Source organism: Thunnus maccoyii, chromosome 13, assembly GCF_910596095.1.
Source record: "Thunnus maccoyii chromosome 13, fThuMac1.1, whole genome shotgun sequence".
NCBI lineage: Eukaryota > Metazoa > Chordata > Actinopteri > Scombriformes > Scombridae > Thunnus > Thunnus maccoyii.
The window spans coordinates 22,559,660-22,574,326 of record NC_056545.1 but is presented as its reverse complement, the minus strand read 5'-3'; the positions used below and the strand labels follow the sequence as shown (position 1 = coordinate 22,574,326).

The window sequence follows — 14,667 nt, the reverse complement described above, 5'->3', positions numbered from 1 at the left end:
AACACGTATCCTAATATTAACATTAACTAAATTTTAACTCTAATATTTAGATTCATGTTGTGTTTATTAATCGTGTTGTCCCTGCAACATGATTGATAAAAGGAAACTGAGAAAGAGAAAGTGAGAGACGAATAGAAACATTGATATTTATGCTGATATTTGACGATTTAATCAAACTGGTGATTAAAATACAAGTAGTAAATAGTACAGCATTGCTGATGAATTATTCACAGCTCGGAGACTGAACTCAGATTGTGCAGTTTATGTGTATGAGAGTGACCTTTTTCTTCTGTTGACATTCTGCAAGGCGCAATGACATTCATCCACTCTGTAGATTTTAATCTAAAAGTGAAGTGGAGTTTATGTAGAAGCACTTGAACACAGTGAGCAGTAGAAGTTATTCAGTCTAGAAAACAAGAAATTAATCCCACTTAGAAGAAGTACGTCAAACTGTGCTTGGTCCCATAGAGTGAGGGAGGGATGTGCTCAGCAGAATCATTCACTGGATTAATCAGTGGTTAAATATCGGGCGGGCAGCAACAATGTGGATGTAAAAGCTGAGCGGAAAAAACAGATGAGAGACTGATTATTATAATAAACGTTTGTCCTCTTATCTTTAGATCTTATGGGTCATTCTTTGTTATAGACCTTTATGTTTTACTCCAGATTGCGTCAAAAACGTCCTCCACTTCCTCTGCAGAACACAGCACAATAAGGACGAGAGGACAGCCTGCAGTCCCCCACACAGATTCCTCAGCTGGGCAGAAATTAAAACGTTTGATCTGAACTCTGAAGCTGTTTGTTTGGTGTCTGTAAATGGAGCTATTGTATGCAAATGCTGCGGACAGAAGCATATGACCTCTCCAGTGCAGGGCAGTGGCTAGTGTGAGAGAAACCATTAGCAATGCAAAGTCATGGTGCTCTGATACTCTTGTTCACATTCACAGATTGAAAAAAAAAGTCTGATAATGTCGGCGTAAATGTTTCTGGATGTGCTTTACTCTAAACTGCAGCTGAAGGTAAGATCATTTTGTTTCTCAGTCTGTTAGCAGATCATCTAGCAGGGGAAGTGACGGAGTTGGTTTTCAGAGTCTTCAACTGGTCTAAATGTGCTTATAGGAAGTCTGTGATTTACTTTACAGACTTCATAAGAAATAGAATAGTCTGTGACTCTCCAGGAAATCTGTTTTTCTAGAAATCTCATCTAAAAGATATTGCCTTTCCTAGGTTGAATATCAAACAAAACAGTATTTATTTTGCTGTGCTTCAGTTATATTCATCTATAACTATACAGCTGGTCACAAAGTAGAGATATTAGACTGTTCTTATTCTCTCAATCATTATACATCCTTCTCTACTGCAAATGGAGACACTTTCGGTGCACAAAACATTTTCCTGCCAAGAATCAGGGAGTATTACAGACACCGTTATGTTGGGCGTAGATGCCCACTTTGCATGCTACACTATGGCGGCTGGTGAAAGCATGTCACATGACGTGTGGTGCCAGACCTCAGTGTTGCACTCTTAAGTGGCCTGCCAACCACAGAGGGGGGCAGAGAGGCTTCCTTCTTCTCTGGATTCACATCCATGCCAAACCAGCGGGTCAACATTGTCCTCTACGCTGCCTCATATGCCTCTTACACCTCCTGCTGAGCCCGGTAACAACTCTGACATTTATACCAGACTGGACATGCACTGGAGAAACAGGACAATCAATGATGATCAGAACAAAGGAGATAAAACACTTTGGATACCTTTTAAACTTAATAAAAATTCTGGACTTGGAAAACCTAATTTGATGGGAAAAAGACAATTAAATTTACATCAATTCATTAATTGAATCAATCAATTCATCAATTTAAAATCACACAAAGTGCTCTACCTTAAGTTCACCTCTGAGTGTAATTTATTAGCTACTGGGACTAAATTGTCTCAGCTTTTAGTTTCTAAAGGTACAGTATTATGTGGATTACAAGTACCACAAGTACTAACATTGCACTGAAGTTGTGATTGTAAGTTTCTTTCAGAATATTTGAAAATAGTTGTAGCTTCTTTTACAATATAAATATTTATAATAGTTTCCCATCATTCTCTGGTCACCACTGGATAGATGGACCACAGAGGTTCAAGAACTGAACCTGCAGCCTCTTTGATATGAGGCGGCAGTAACTTGGTGCTTCAGCAATACTGTGAATGTAGTCTGTTTAAGTACCAGCACGAGACAAAGGTATAAACCAAACTATAGCACTACTTTATTGTAACTACAGATATATGTAGTGATTTTTTCCACACTTCAAGTGAGAGAATATTCTTAATTTTTAATCCATATAAGAAAGTAATATTTGTTAGTGATTTGTATAGAGCAAACAATTTTCAACAAAAGTGAGTTTTGGAGGAATCTAAACAAGGAACCAAGCTCCTCAGCCTCAATCTTTTACAAAAGTTTGGAAAATACTCTGTATGGTAAATATGAAAATTTAATCATTTTATTTTTTATTTTATTATTTTAATTAGTTTAAAAGTTAAATGAATTGTTTTCATTTTTATTTTAAAATTTAATTTAACCTTAACTTAATTATAGGAGAGGATGCCACGAAACGCATGGTGGTTAATGCCGCGCTGTCAGTTAGAGACACAGCGGGCAAATTTACAGACTACAAAGTTACACACAGGTATTATTGTGCATCAGTTAAACTTTTAAAAATGGGACTCATCAGTGATCATCACAGCTGGAAGAGTAAAAATGAAGTAGGTTGCTTCATTTAATGTTTTTTTGGGAGTCTTTTTTGTTTTTTTGTTTTTGGAAACGAGTAATTGGAGACTTGTTGTGTAAACCGCTGCCAGAATCCTCCCAGTTGTGTTTTTTAGGACACAGATCTCTTGGACTGGCATTAACAGGCTTTATTGGTGCTTCAACTTTTGTTTTATACAACTGGAAGAGTCACACAAAGCAGGATTTTGCTGAATAGTTAAAATGAATGGTGGATATTGCCTCTTTTGAAGATCTCATTTTTCTCATTTTTTTATTTTACTGTATATAAAGAAAGAAACATGATAGGAAATTAATATTCCTATTTTTATTTTGAGAATGTGACCCATCTTTTTATATTCATGTTGTGTTGCATTATGTTCTTTGTGAACTGGAAAAACTTAAATCACAAAAAGAGAAAATAATATTCAGCACAGTATTTTCTCAGGTGTTGACCCTTTGATTTGTGGCTTTTGTACTTTCTCTATCAGACCCGGAACCAAAGATGAACTGGGCATCATTTTATGCTGTTATCAGTGGCGTGAACAGACACTCCACAGGCATCGGTCGCATCTGGCTCTCTGTCCTGTTCATTTTCCGCATCCTGGTTCTGGTAGTGGCAGCAGAGAGCGTGTGGGGCGATGAGAAGTCTGGCTTCACCTGCAACACCCAACAGCCGGGCTGCAACAGTGTCTGCTACGACCACTTCTTCCCCATCTCCCACATCCGCCTCTGGGCACTCCAGCTCATCCTGGTCTCCACTCCTGCTCTGTTGGTTGCCATGCATGTAGCCCACCGTCGCCACGTCGACAAGAGGCTTTACAAACTGTCAGGCCGGACCAACCCCAAAGACCTGGAGCAGATAAAGACCCAGAAGATGAAAATCACGGGGGCTCTCTGGTGGACGTACGTCATCAGCCTGTTGTTCCGCATTGTCTTTGAGGTCACCTTCATGTATGTGTTTTACATGATCTACCCTGGTTACAAGATGATCCGACTGGTCAAGTGTGACTCGTACCCCTGTCCCAACACAGTGGACTGCTTCGTGTCGAGACCCACAGAGAAGACCGTCTTCACCGTGTTTATGCTGGCTGTGTCGGGGGTTTGTATTCTGCTCAACATCGCAGAGGTGGTCTTCTTGGTTGGGAAGGCCTGCAGCAAGCATTTGCACAATGCTGGAGACTCGACTATGGGGGCTTGGATCCAACAAAAGCTTTGCTCGTACTAACAGATCGATAGGTTTCATACCTACATAAAGGGACATACAAGTGACCTTAGATCCAGGTAACAGCTATTTCACTTGTGAGGAAGGTGCACATCATAGGTAGGTACTGTACATCATAGTATGATGATGGTGGCATTCAGTTGAACACAAACGTGCAATACACCAAGAGTTCTCACCAGACTTTAGGTGATACTTCAAAACATTCACACAAGAAATACAGTATCTATTAATAAGTTACCAAAAACCTGTATACAGAAACACTGACATGATATAATAACTTGATGTTTGGACCAAATAAATTTCAATTAAGTAACATTTATGGAGCAATATTCCAACTGACCACATTATAAGCTTTAATTTTCATGTATTTTGATGAAGGTGCTGAAACGAAAATGTTGAATCAAGAAATGTGACTTCTTGTCACATGTTATTTGTCCAAGGTAAAAATCATCAGATTGTGTCAGAAAAGTGCTGAAACTACAATGTAGTAATATTTTGATTTATAATATTTTATTATTTACATCACATATGATCACAAGCGTCATGCTTTTGCCTTTTTTCCACCATGAATCGAATCTAATGGAGTGAAATGATTGATGTCTTTAACTGTTATTAGTGAGATGTAATACTAAACACACAGGTCATGGTGCAATGCATAAATATTAAATCATACAATGTTTTTTCATACAGATTGTGGTTTAACATTCCCTCTAGATATATACGAAGCATTAACCCACCACAGAAAAAAACTTGAATTTAAGTTTACTACTGATTGCTAAACATGTTATGTAAAAATGCATTCATTTTGAAGCTGGATGTTTATATATTGTCAATACACAGCAGAATAAAATCCACATGAGTTTGTGTAATTGTGTGATTTTATAAAATATTTAACTGTGAAAGGATCATACAGTACATGTTGAAGTGATTCATGTGAAATATCTGTCCTTTCTAGGGGAATCATATAACTTTAAATTGTCCAATATGACATTTGGATTTGTTTCAACATACAATGGGCTGAAATTGTTTAAGTGTATTTTTGTAGGATTTCCTGATGTGGAATAAGTTCATGTAATACCATAAATCACCAGAGTCACAGCGGTGCCGCTTTCTGTGATTCTTCTCCGCTGTCAGCAGTGTGACTGGGAGAAAAAAACAAAACATGAAAGAAGCTTCATCACACATTTAGTGTCACCATCGCCATCTTTAGCTGTGAGATCCTCGGAGCCGTGTTGCCACCTGTGAGGAAACGTCTCAGGCTGATTAAGTTCTCCTTCTGAAGGCCAGAGTGCAGAGTTTTGGGTTATCAATAGCCTCGCCTTGTAAGGGGGTCAGTGTGCGGGTGACAATGGTTGACCCCGCAGACAGCTGGACCTGCCGTGACCGAGCATGAGGGCATTTCTCTTTTTATGGAACGCGTCAACACACACCATCTATAGAGTTCAGGTTGAAGTGAAACAAATTGGCACCACTGTACCAAAAACTAATTCCTCCAATCTGTTATTCCTGCCTGTGATTAGTTTTTACAGGTGACTGTGTGTGAGCACACTTTGTGTTAGTCCCACTCAGACACATTTTGTTGAAAAGGTTGAAAAGGTTTCTCTGTGAAAGGTCATCATGTGGACTTTGATTTTAATCTTTTACATTAAAAAAAGTTATCGATTACTGAGTTGTGAGGGCAGTCAGCTACAACACTTCTCAACTTTTTCACCAATCATCTTGTATGATGATATGTATGGTAGATATCAAGGAAAAAGCTGTCACTGATCAATTGATACCATGATCTGTGGCAATTATGAAATATTGGAAATATTAAGATAATTTACTTAACTAAAAGTAGCAAAATTAAAACTTAAAAACAATAAATTACAAGTAAAATGCATTAAAAAATGTACTGAATGTACTAAAACAGAAGTAGTAAAATGTACTGAATGTACTAAAACAGAAGTAGTAAAATGTACTGAATGTACTAAAACAGAAGTAGTAAAATGTACTGAATGTACTAAAACAGAAGTAGTAAAATGTACTGAAGCATAAAAAGTAGAAGTACTCGTTGTGTAGAGCCAAATACTATAATATATACTATAATATATTATAGGAATTATTGTTACTGATGCATTCACATGTAAGCAGTATCTGTTGTGGTAATGTCGCTGGTAAAGGTCGACCTAATTTTATCTATTTTATACACTTTGAGACAACGTAATCTGTAACAACACAATTATACAGTATTACAGCTGATCAAATAAATGTAGTGGTGTGATATTTCCATCTGAAATGTAATAGAGTTTAAGTAAAGAAGCAGAAAGTGGAAATACTCAAGTAAAGTACATGAAAAGTACCTCATGAGTACAATACTTGTGTAAATGTAGTTACTTTCTTTTCACCATTGTTGTTTGGTCTCCACCAGAGCAACATGTTGCTGTAAATGAAGCATTTAGCTAAACTTTGAGTTGACACAAAGCATAAAGTACCTTCAGATGATGCAGTCTAAAGAACAGCATTATGTTTGTATATGTCTCCCTGTATGATGTTTTACCACAATGCATAAAGCTCATCAGTCATCCAACAAGTTCACTGCAGCACTGAAGGAAGGCTCTACATTGTCTACAGTCAAGGGTCAGCTCGCCAAAGTCCAGATCACCACTAGACTGACAACAAAGCCACTCACTTCACCATGAATTATATTTAGAGCACACTGTCACGTAAGACAAACTAACCTGCATTCTCACTGGACTCTTCAGTGGCCACTCAGCTGAACAAAAACATCTCTTAAGAAAGGTTTTTAATCATTTTCAATAGGCTGGGATGTTTTCGTCTTGTAGAACACTGGGCATTGATCAGGTCAGAGTGGGAGGGCAGCAGGCGGGATCATAGACCCCCCCAGTGAAAACTATCTGCGAGAAGTTTATCTTGGCGCTGCAGTTTCCTCAGTGGTTCAGAAGAACATGGTCTCACTGTGAACTGAAGAGGCTCGGTCACCAAGTGACTCTGGATCCGCATTGCTGCAGGAAATGAACATTATCAGGTATGTCCTTCCTAATAAGGATACCCAAGATAATTATTTTGGATATCTTACCTAATAATCAGAAAACATACTGAGGTTGTGATTTGGTTAACTACAATATCTTTTATATAGTATCTAACTAAATGTATGAATGAAATCCAGGCACAGTTTTAAGTACAATTATTATTAATTATTACTTTTTATTTACTTTATTATTACAATTACAACTGTGTGAAAAGTGTTTGAAGATCCTTCAATTCTTGGATGACATACGTTATGTATTTCAAACAGGTGGTCAGATTCAGATTCTGTTGACTTCTCCTTGGTGATCCCTTTTTCTAAAGGACAACCACAACTATTTTTAAAGTTAATATTCTTTACGTTGTAACCAGTAGGGTCTGAAATCTAAACTAGAAACCTAAATCTGGAGTTGGGGAGGACTGCTGGGTACTGTGTCACAAGATCTATGGCGAGGCAAAGAGTTTCCCCAGCCTGCTCCAGGGCTTCCTCTCACACACAGTCAGCTGTGTCTTGGCCCATTTTATCAGATATCACTGGATAGAACACAAGATTTATGAATACAAACAGCTTTCTGGAAGTACAGCAGCCCTGGTTGTGAGCTGTCATGCAAGGGTTTCCATGAGTGAAACGCACAGCAACTAATCTGCTTATTGGATTCAATATGATTTGAATATACATGCACAAATTGTCAGTTTAAATGATTTTTCATATGAATCAGATTGATTATTAACACATTTAAAATTATTAACAGACAGATCAAATTTTCTTCATGGTTTCCACATATTTGGGGAAACAAAGGTCACATTCAACAGACCTGCTGCAGAATAAGAGCAAAAAGAAAGGGAAAGAGAGCAAATATAATTATAAAAGATATATTTATCCTTTATAATTTGCCTATACATGCAGACATATTTACATAATTTATTTATGTAAAATTAGCAATACCACACTATAAAGATACTCCATTACAAGTAAAAGTCTAGTATTCAAAAGTTTACAGGTAAAAGTACAACAATATTGGCAACAAAATGTCAAATGAAGAATATGATAATCATCTAGAATGACCCATGTCACTGTTATATTATTTTATTATTGGATAATTATTATTAATGGATTCATGTGTAAGCGGTACTTTATCATTGCAGCTGGTCAAAGGGGGGCTAATTCCTAACTGTTTCATATATTGTTGGTTATTTTAATTCATACCAAAGCTTCATATTTTATAAGTTGATAGTATATTTTATAGGTAACATATTAATCAGCTGTTAAATTAACACAGTGGAGCAAAAATTACAATATTTCCCAGTAAAATGTAGTGATGTAAAAGTATAAAGTAGCCTCAAATGAAAATACTCCTGCAAGTACCTCAAAATTGTATGTCGGTACTAGGGGTATGCCCGAATACAAATAAGTTATTCAGCAAAGCACAAATAGTGGGTTTTTTACAAATATTTGTTTCATGCAAATATTTTAAAAAAATATTTGTTTTCGGGAAGAAAAAAAAACATATACCAGCGCACAGGTCAGTTACATTACTATCTCAGTCTCTCTCCTCTGCTCCACTGTTACGTCTATCAGCAGATCTCAATGAGGGGAGTCACATCCACCTGCTACATGACGCACATTTCCTAATTTGGACATCACTCCCAGAGCTGGGGGTGTTTCCCAGAGATAAAGCTGTCGTTCCCCTTCTCTTTTCCACAAAGTTAGGTTGTAGGTTGAAGTTCTTCCCTACACGTTACATGGTGTGCTGTCTCTGTGTTATGGGTGTATAAATAGGTAGAGGTCTGTCTGCAATGAGGCAATGAATAAAGTTTTAGCTATGTTATCAGCGCAGTCGTCTATGATCTGGGAGACTCCAGTTTGAGACCCTGTGTGGGGACCTCCTTCATAAGGTAGTTTATTCATGAACACTTATTGTAACACTTTAATTTTCTAAAATTAAAAGCATAATAAAAACAAAAACAAGATTTTTAAGCCTCTTTCCACTTTTATTCGAATACAAATACGAATACAAATACAAATAATTTTGCTGCCTCAACAAATACAGATGCAAATACAAATACTGGGCCCGCTGCACATCCCTAGTAGGTACTGTACTTATATAAATGTGCTTAGTTACTTACTGCTGTAAGCTGTAGCTTCAGGACATAGTGTACCAAGTCTTTAGTTTAAATGGCTAGACTAGTCCTAACATTTTACATCTCTCCATGTCCTTACAGGCGTCTCTCCTGGTTTTGTCGATAAAGCTGAGAGTATATTTTCTGAGCCAGTATGGGGGACTGGAACTTGTTGGGGAAGCTGCTGGAGAGCGCCCAGGAACACTCCACCGTTGTGGGCAAAGTGTGGCTGACAGTGCTGTTCATCTTCCGCATCCTGGTGCTGGGAACCGCTGCTGAGAAGGTGTGGGGCGACGAGCAGTCCGGCTTCACATGTGACACCAAGCAGCCCGGTTGTCAGAACGTCTGCTATGACAAGACCTTCCCAATTTCTCACATCCGCTTCTGGGTGATGCAGATCATCTTTGTCTCCACGCCCACTCTCATTTATTTGGGCCACATCCTTCATCTGGTCCGCATGGAGGAAAAGGAGAAAGAGAAAGAGAAGGACCTCGCCATCCAGAATGAAAAGCAGCAGCAGTTACTTGGCAACAAGACCAAGAAGGCCTCAGTGAAAGATACCCAGGGCCACGTGCGTTTGAAAGGCACCCTGCTGCGAACCTACGTCTTCAACATTATTTTCAAGACCCTGTTTGAAGTGGGCTTCATTGTAGCTCAGTACTTCCTGTATGGTTTTGAGCTCAAGCCAATGTACACCTGCGACCGCTGGCCTTGCCCTAACGTGGTGAACTGCTACATCTCCCGACCCACCGAGAAGACAGTCTTCATCCTCTTCATGCTGGCAGTGGCCTGCATCTCACTGCTGCTCAACCTGGTGGAAATTTATCATCTAGGTTTCAAGAAATGCCACCAGGGCCTACGCTACAGACGATCACAAGCTGAAAAAGAGGCTCGCAAAGCCCTTAGTGAGGCCGTCATGCCCTATGTCCCAAACTATAACTACTTTCCTGGTCATCACGCAGTGCCTGAACCTTTCCCTGCAGATTCAAAGTACAGCATGGCAGAGCCAAACTCACCTTACAGCCCCTACAACAGCAAAGTGGTTTACAAGCAGAACAGAGACAATATGGCTGCAGAGAGGAAAGGTAGAGCAGAGGGAGATGATGTCAAAACCTCTAGTCCTGTCTTTGAGGTGCCCGTTGAGAGCCAGCGCCGAAACAGTCAGTCAAGCAAGCATAGCAATAACAAGAGTAGGCTAGATGATCTGAAGGTCTAGGGACTTTCTGTGGTTTTATCCAAGACTCAGGAACAACATGAGAGGTGCATTGGGTTATGAAAATATTAGAATGAGTATGGAAGATTAGTGGGGACAAAACTATTGCATGAAGACAAAACAGATTAAAGCTGTGATCAATTTGTCAAGATTAAAGAGCTCACAGTGACAGATGTATAAACATAAGACAAAGTGCAAAATTGGGATTTTTGCAATCTGCTCTCACTGTTTTCTCCAAATCACAGAACTTCTTAATATGAGAGGTCATTACCAACGGGCTTTAGCAATACATACCTATAAATGGCTCATAGGGTCATAAGTTTTAGGCAGATCTGAGAGAGCAAGTAGCCTGACGTCCTTAAAAGGCAGGATTTAACAAGGTGATACTTGAATACATTTCTCTATTCTTTCACTATGAGTTTGAGTTGTGTTTGAAGAATAAAACTTTGAGGATAATAAGCACACAAAGCTCCACCGCTCATTCAAATCACAATTTAAGTCTTAATTCCTTTCATGGTATCAAAACATCAACTATGCTCTCAAAAAATGTTTTGTCTTTACAAATCTCCTCTGACATTTTCTAAAATGTTTACTTGCAGATATAGTTAATGCTCAGATTTGTTTTGCACTCGCTCAATGGTTTTGTCATTAATGAACTTCCATTTTTGCGGGTAATGAAGGTTCAGATTTTCTGTTTACAATCAATTTATTCAAACTAAAACTGTGAAATACACGAAAAGATACCAAACCAAAAGCAACAGACTCCTGCAAATGTGTGACAAATAATTAATTCTTTACTGCAGTTTAATGTGTGAGATGTTTTGGCCATTAAACATTTCTTTTATCGATCAAATATTGGCAAAAAATGTCAACTGATAAAAATGTGTTCATTCAGATTTTCTACAAAAGGTAGATTTGCTGACATAGAAGAACATCTACTTATTTGTGACTGTGAAATTTGATTAAACTGATGTACACCAAAGTATTGTCCTGTCAATATTCCTGTTGTAATTCACATATCAGATCTACTGTGAGCATCAACAGGCTAAAAATAATCATTTCCATATCCATTTCTCTCACCTGTCATAAAAATGTCACAGATATGCTCACGTCCGGTCACATGCAGCTTTCTCTTAACATATTCACTGCTGGAGGCAAGTTGAGAATGGTTTGATGTAAATAACACTACAGACATAAAAATGTAGTATCCATCCCGCAGTTCAGCAAATGTCACAGTTCCAGAGCCAGACTGTTGGCATTCACATAAATCTCTCATGAGACAACTGATGTTTTAGTGTTTAACACGGCAACAAGAGTGAAATTAATGTGTCACAGTTAGATTTCAAGTATTTAGATGCTGTATCAGTTTGGTTTGCATTAGACAGGCAAAATGCTGCTGGCCACAACTTAAACAACTGGACGTAAACATGAGAAAAGGCTTTACATTCACCTCTGAATCAGTTCTACACATATAACCACATATCAGACATGAAAAGAAAGCTGATTACTTTGACTTGAAACTGTTAAATACAGTTTAACAGTATTTAGCTATCAACATTATGAGCTACTAGAATAGAGTTGAGATTTATTCACTGAAACTATTCACAAATAAAGGATCCAATAAACACTTAGTAAAAGGTTTAGTTCCCCACAGGCAGAAAAGTCCAAATCTGGATTCTGATTGGCCAAAAACAGCATCAAATCCTATACTCTCACCTGATTGGATGGAAGTCGGTGGCCATTCTTCGGGCAGGGAACCAACTCCAAGTATTGTACAGAATGGATCAATTTGTTTTTTAAAAGACCTGTAAAAAACATTAATTTTTTATCATTCATGTTTAATTAAACTGCTCAAACAACATCAACCTTCAATGATGTCTACACAGAAAATGTTTAAGTACATGTATGTAGTTAATTACACTGTAGTAAATACAGGGTCTGAGGAACTACTGGATAAATACAGGATTGCCCAGTGCTTCAATGCAGCCCTGCTATTTTTTGCCTAAAGTTGCCATGTTAACTGCTTGGTTTCCACCAGCTGCACAGACTGAGTGTGGTGTGGATGGACCCATTTCCAAAGCACATACCATCATACACTGGTGAGAGCTATGCTTCAAAGGCTTCCTCACTGCTGCTATAAATAGCTGTCGTGCACACTTGGAGGAGCATTGTGGTTGAAATGGGGGGTAGGGGACCAAAACTTTCTTATCCTCCGTCAGCAACAACAACAAGTTGTTGTAACAGCGAGCTGTATCCAATGGATCCATCTGCCCAACGAAGAATAAAGACTAATCATGAGGCAGAGCAAATATGTGAAACTGATGCCATCTGAACAAGCAAATAGCAGACAGTCATTAAACATGCATCATCTGTTCTCTGCCCTGCAGCAGAATTAACATCTGAAATAGTTTCATTCATTCAGTCAAACACTGTAAATACGTGTTTCCTGTGTGTGATGAAGCGTATAGTTTATCTTATTTAAGCTCATTTTAGTTTTACATTTTTAAATAATACAGTTTGATGTTCTTACAAATACAAGTCTATCTTCATATTTGATGAGGACTCTTTACATTAGTTTCCATTAATTGAGTGGCATGTATGATTTAAAATCTGATCCATAGCGGTGGTAGGCTAGTCTAATCAGGTGGAACTGTTTATAAATTAGCTTGTGAGAATTAAGGAGAAATATTTTAGGTCCATTGACTTTCATTAATATTCTGAACCAAGATGAGACTCTCAATCTTTCAAAGCAGCCTTGACAGAAAGACAGGTGATGAGGGGGTGGAGGTTACGAACTCTAGGTTACAACCATATGCAACCAAATCTCTGAGCAAGAATAGTATGAGTAATACGCAGAGACCATCCGTCACACAGTCACACTGTCGCCCGTAAATCAGACAGAGTGCATACTTTAAGAACGTGGGGGCATTTCACTGTTAATGATGATTTACTGCTGGCCTACATGTATGATGCCGTTTTTGTCATCCCACTAAGAAGCTATTTTTGTCGCTACTGTGTTGCCAGAGTGCCGCAACAGTAAGTGTTCATTATAAAGGCTGCCCCAAGGGTCAAAATATGACATACTTAATGGAGAAGAGTGACCTGTAGGATAAGAAAGAAACAAGAGTTGTGCTTCCATTTGTATCAAAAATTGGCCCTTAGTACATGATTGCACTAACCCTAACCTTAACCCTAACCCTAATTCATTTAGTTTTACATGCTCTACACATCATTACCATGTGGACTGAAAGAATTTCAATTTCAGGTTTGCAAAAGCAGATTTCGAATGCTAATTTGAAGGTGTTCATTGGCATCGTGCTCCCATGTAAATGTGGCAAGCCAGAAAGCAAGAGAGTAAAGTCAGTGTAGTTTAGTGTTCATCTTTATTCCCCAAGCAGGGTTAATGTTTTTAAATGTTATGAGACTGCCATTTTCCTCACAAATACATTATAACATAACCATTATAGCCTAATGTGGGTATTTTCCATTACTTACTGTAGGTTGGGGCACCATATGACACCCTCAAGGCGTTTATGGGCCTGGGTCTGGGCAGGAAACATGCCAGAGACTGTAGATATTTATTGTTTGTTTGTTGGCAGGGGAGTCAACTGTTGTGAGGGGGCAAATCATTTCCAGACCTGTGGGTTTGGAATCTGCTTACCACTGTGATTGATACAATAAACATATATTGAGTCATAGCTGCCTGGTCCACCTTTTCATCAGAGATATTAACCCTTACATACTGTTCATACTTGTATTTTCAATAACATTCATTTAAATCATTATGGCTGTTATGTTATCCTGTTTAATGTGACATAAGACCATAACATAGTGTGATTGTAAATGTCTTTTTCTCCATAAACAAAGAGTGTGAAATCTGAAGAATATTCTCTGCTCTCTGAAAGCTTAATTAAGGATTGATCACCCATTTATGAATGACTGATAAAGTATATATGAATGAAAAATAGATTTGTGGTTCAGAAATAGGGCATAGAGACTAATAATGAGATACTATGAAGGGTAGGAATATGAACAGTGTGATACTGAACATACATAATTTCCGGTATTGAGGAAAAACGTGAGCAGCAACACAAAGATTTTTATGACTTTAAAATACAGATAAAATACATGACTATATTTATTATACTATGAAAGTCCTACAGAATTACCCCCATATGAGAAGGTATATATAGCTGAACCCAGTTTATGACCTTTAAAACACAAATGAACAAGCTCCAGTTAACATGTCTTGAGTCATATTTATATTCATGAATCACTAGTTTAACTATATGAAGAGATGATGTTTGATGACGTTCACAAGTATGACACAAA

The 14,667-nt window shown here is 38.0% G+C and overlaps 2 protein-coding genes across 2 annotated transcripts; both read left to right on the top strand.

Moving 5' to 3' along the window:
* Positions 1-1,558: 1,558 nt before the first annotated feature.
* On the top strand, positions 1,559-3,977 carry LOC121910421 (gap junction beta-1 protein-like). The gene is made up of 2 exons (XM_042431645.1): positions 1,559-1,658; positions 3,241-3,977. The coding sequence occupies exons 1-2, from the start codon at positions 1,631-1,633 to the stop codon at positions 3,975-3,977; spliced, it is 765 nt and encodes a 254-aa protein (XP_042287579.1). The 5' UTR covers positions 1,559-1,630.
* Positions 3,978-9,276: 5,299 nt separating this feature from the next.
* gja2 (gap junction protein, alpha 2) lies at positions 9,277-10,338 on the top strand. Its single transcript, XM_042431391.1, has one exon. It carries the CDS (start codon positions 9,277-9,279, stop codon positions 10,336-10,338), a length of 1,062 nt encoding a protein of 353 aa, XP_042287325.1.
* Positions 10,339-14,667: the final 4,329 nt, after the last annotated feature.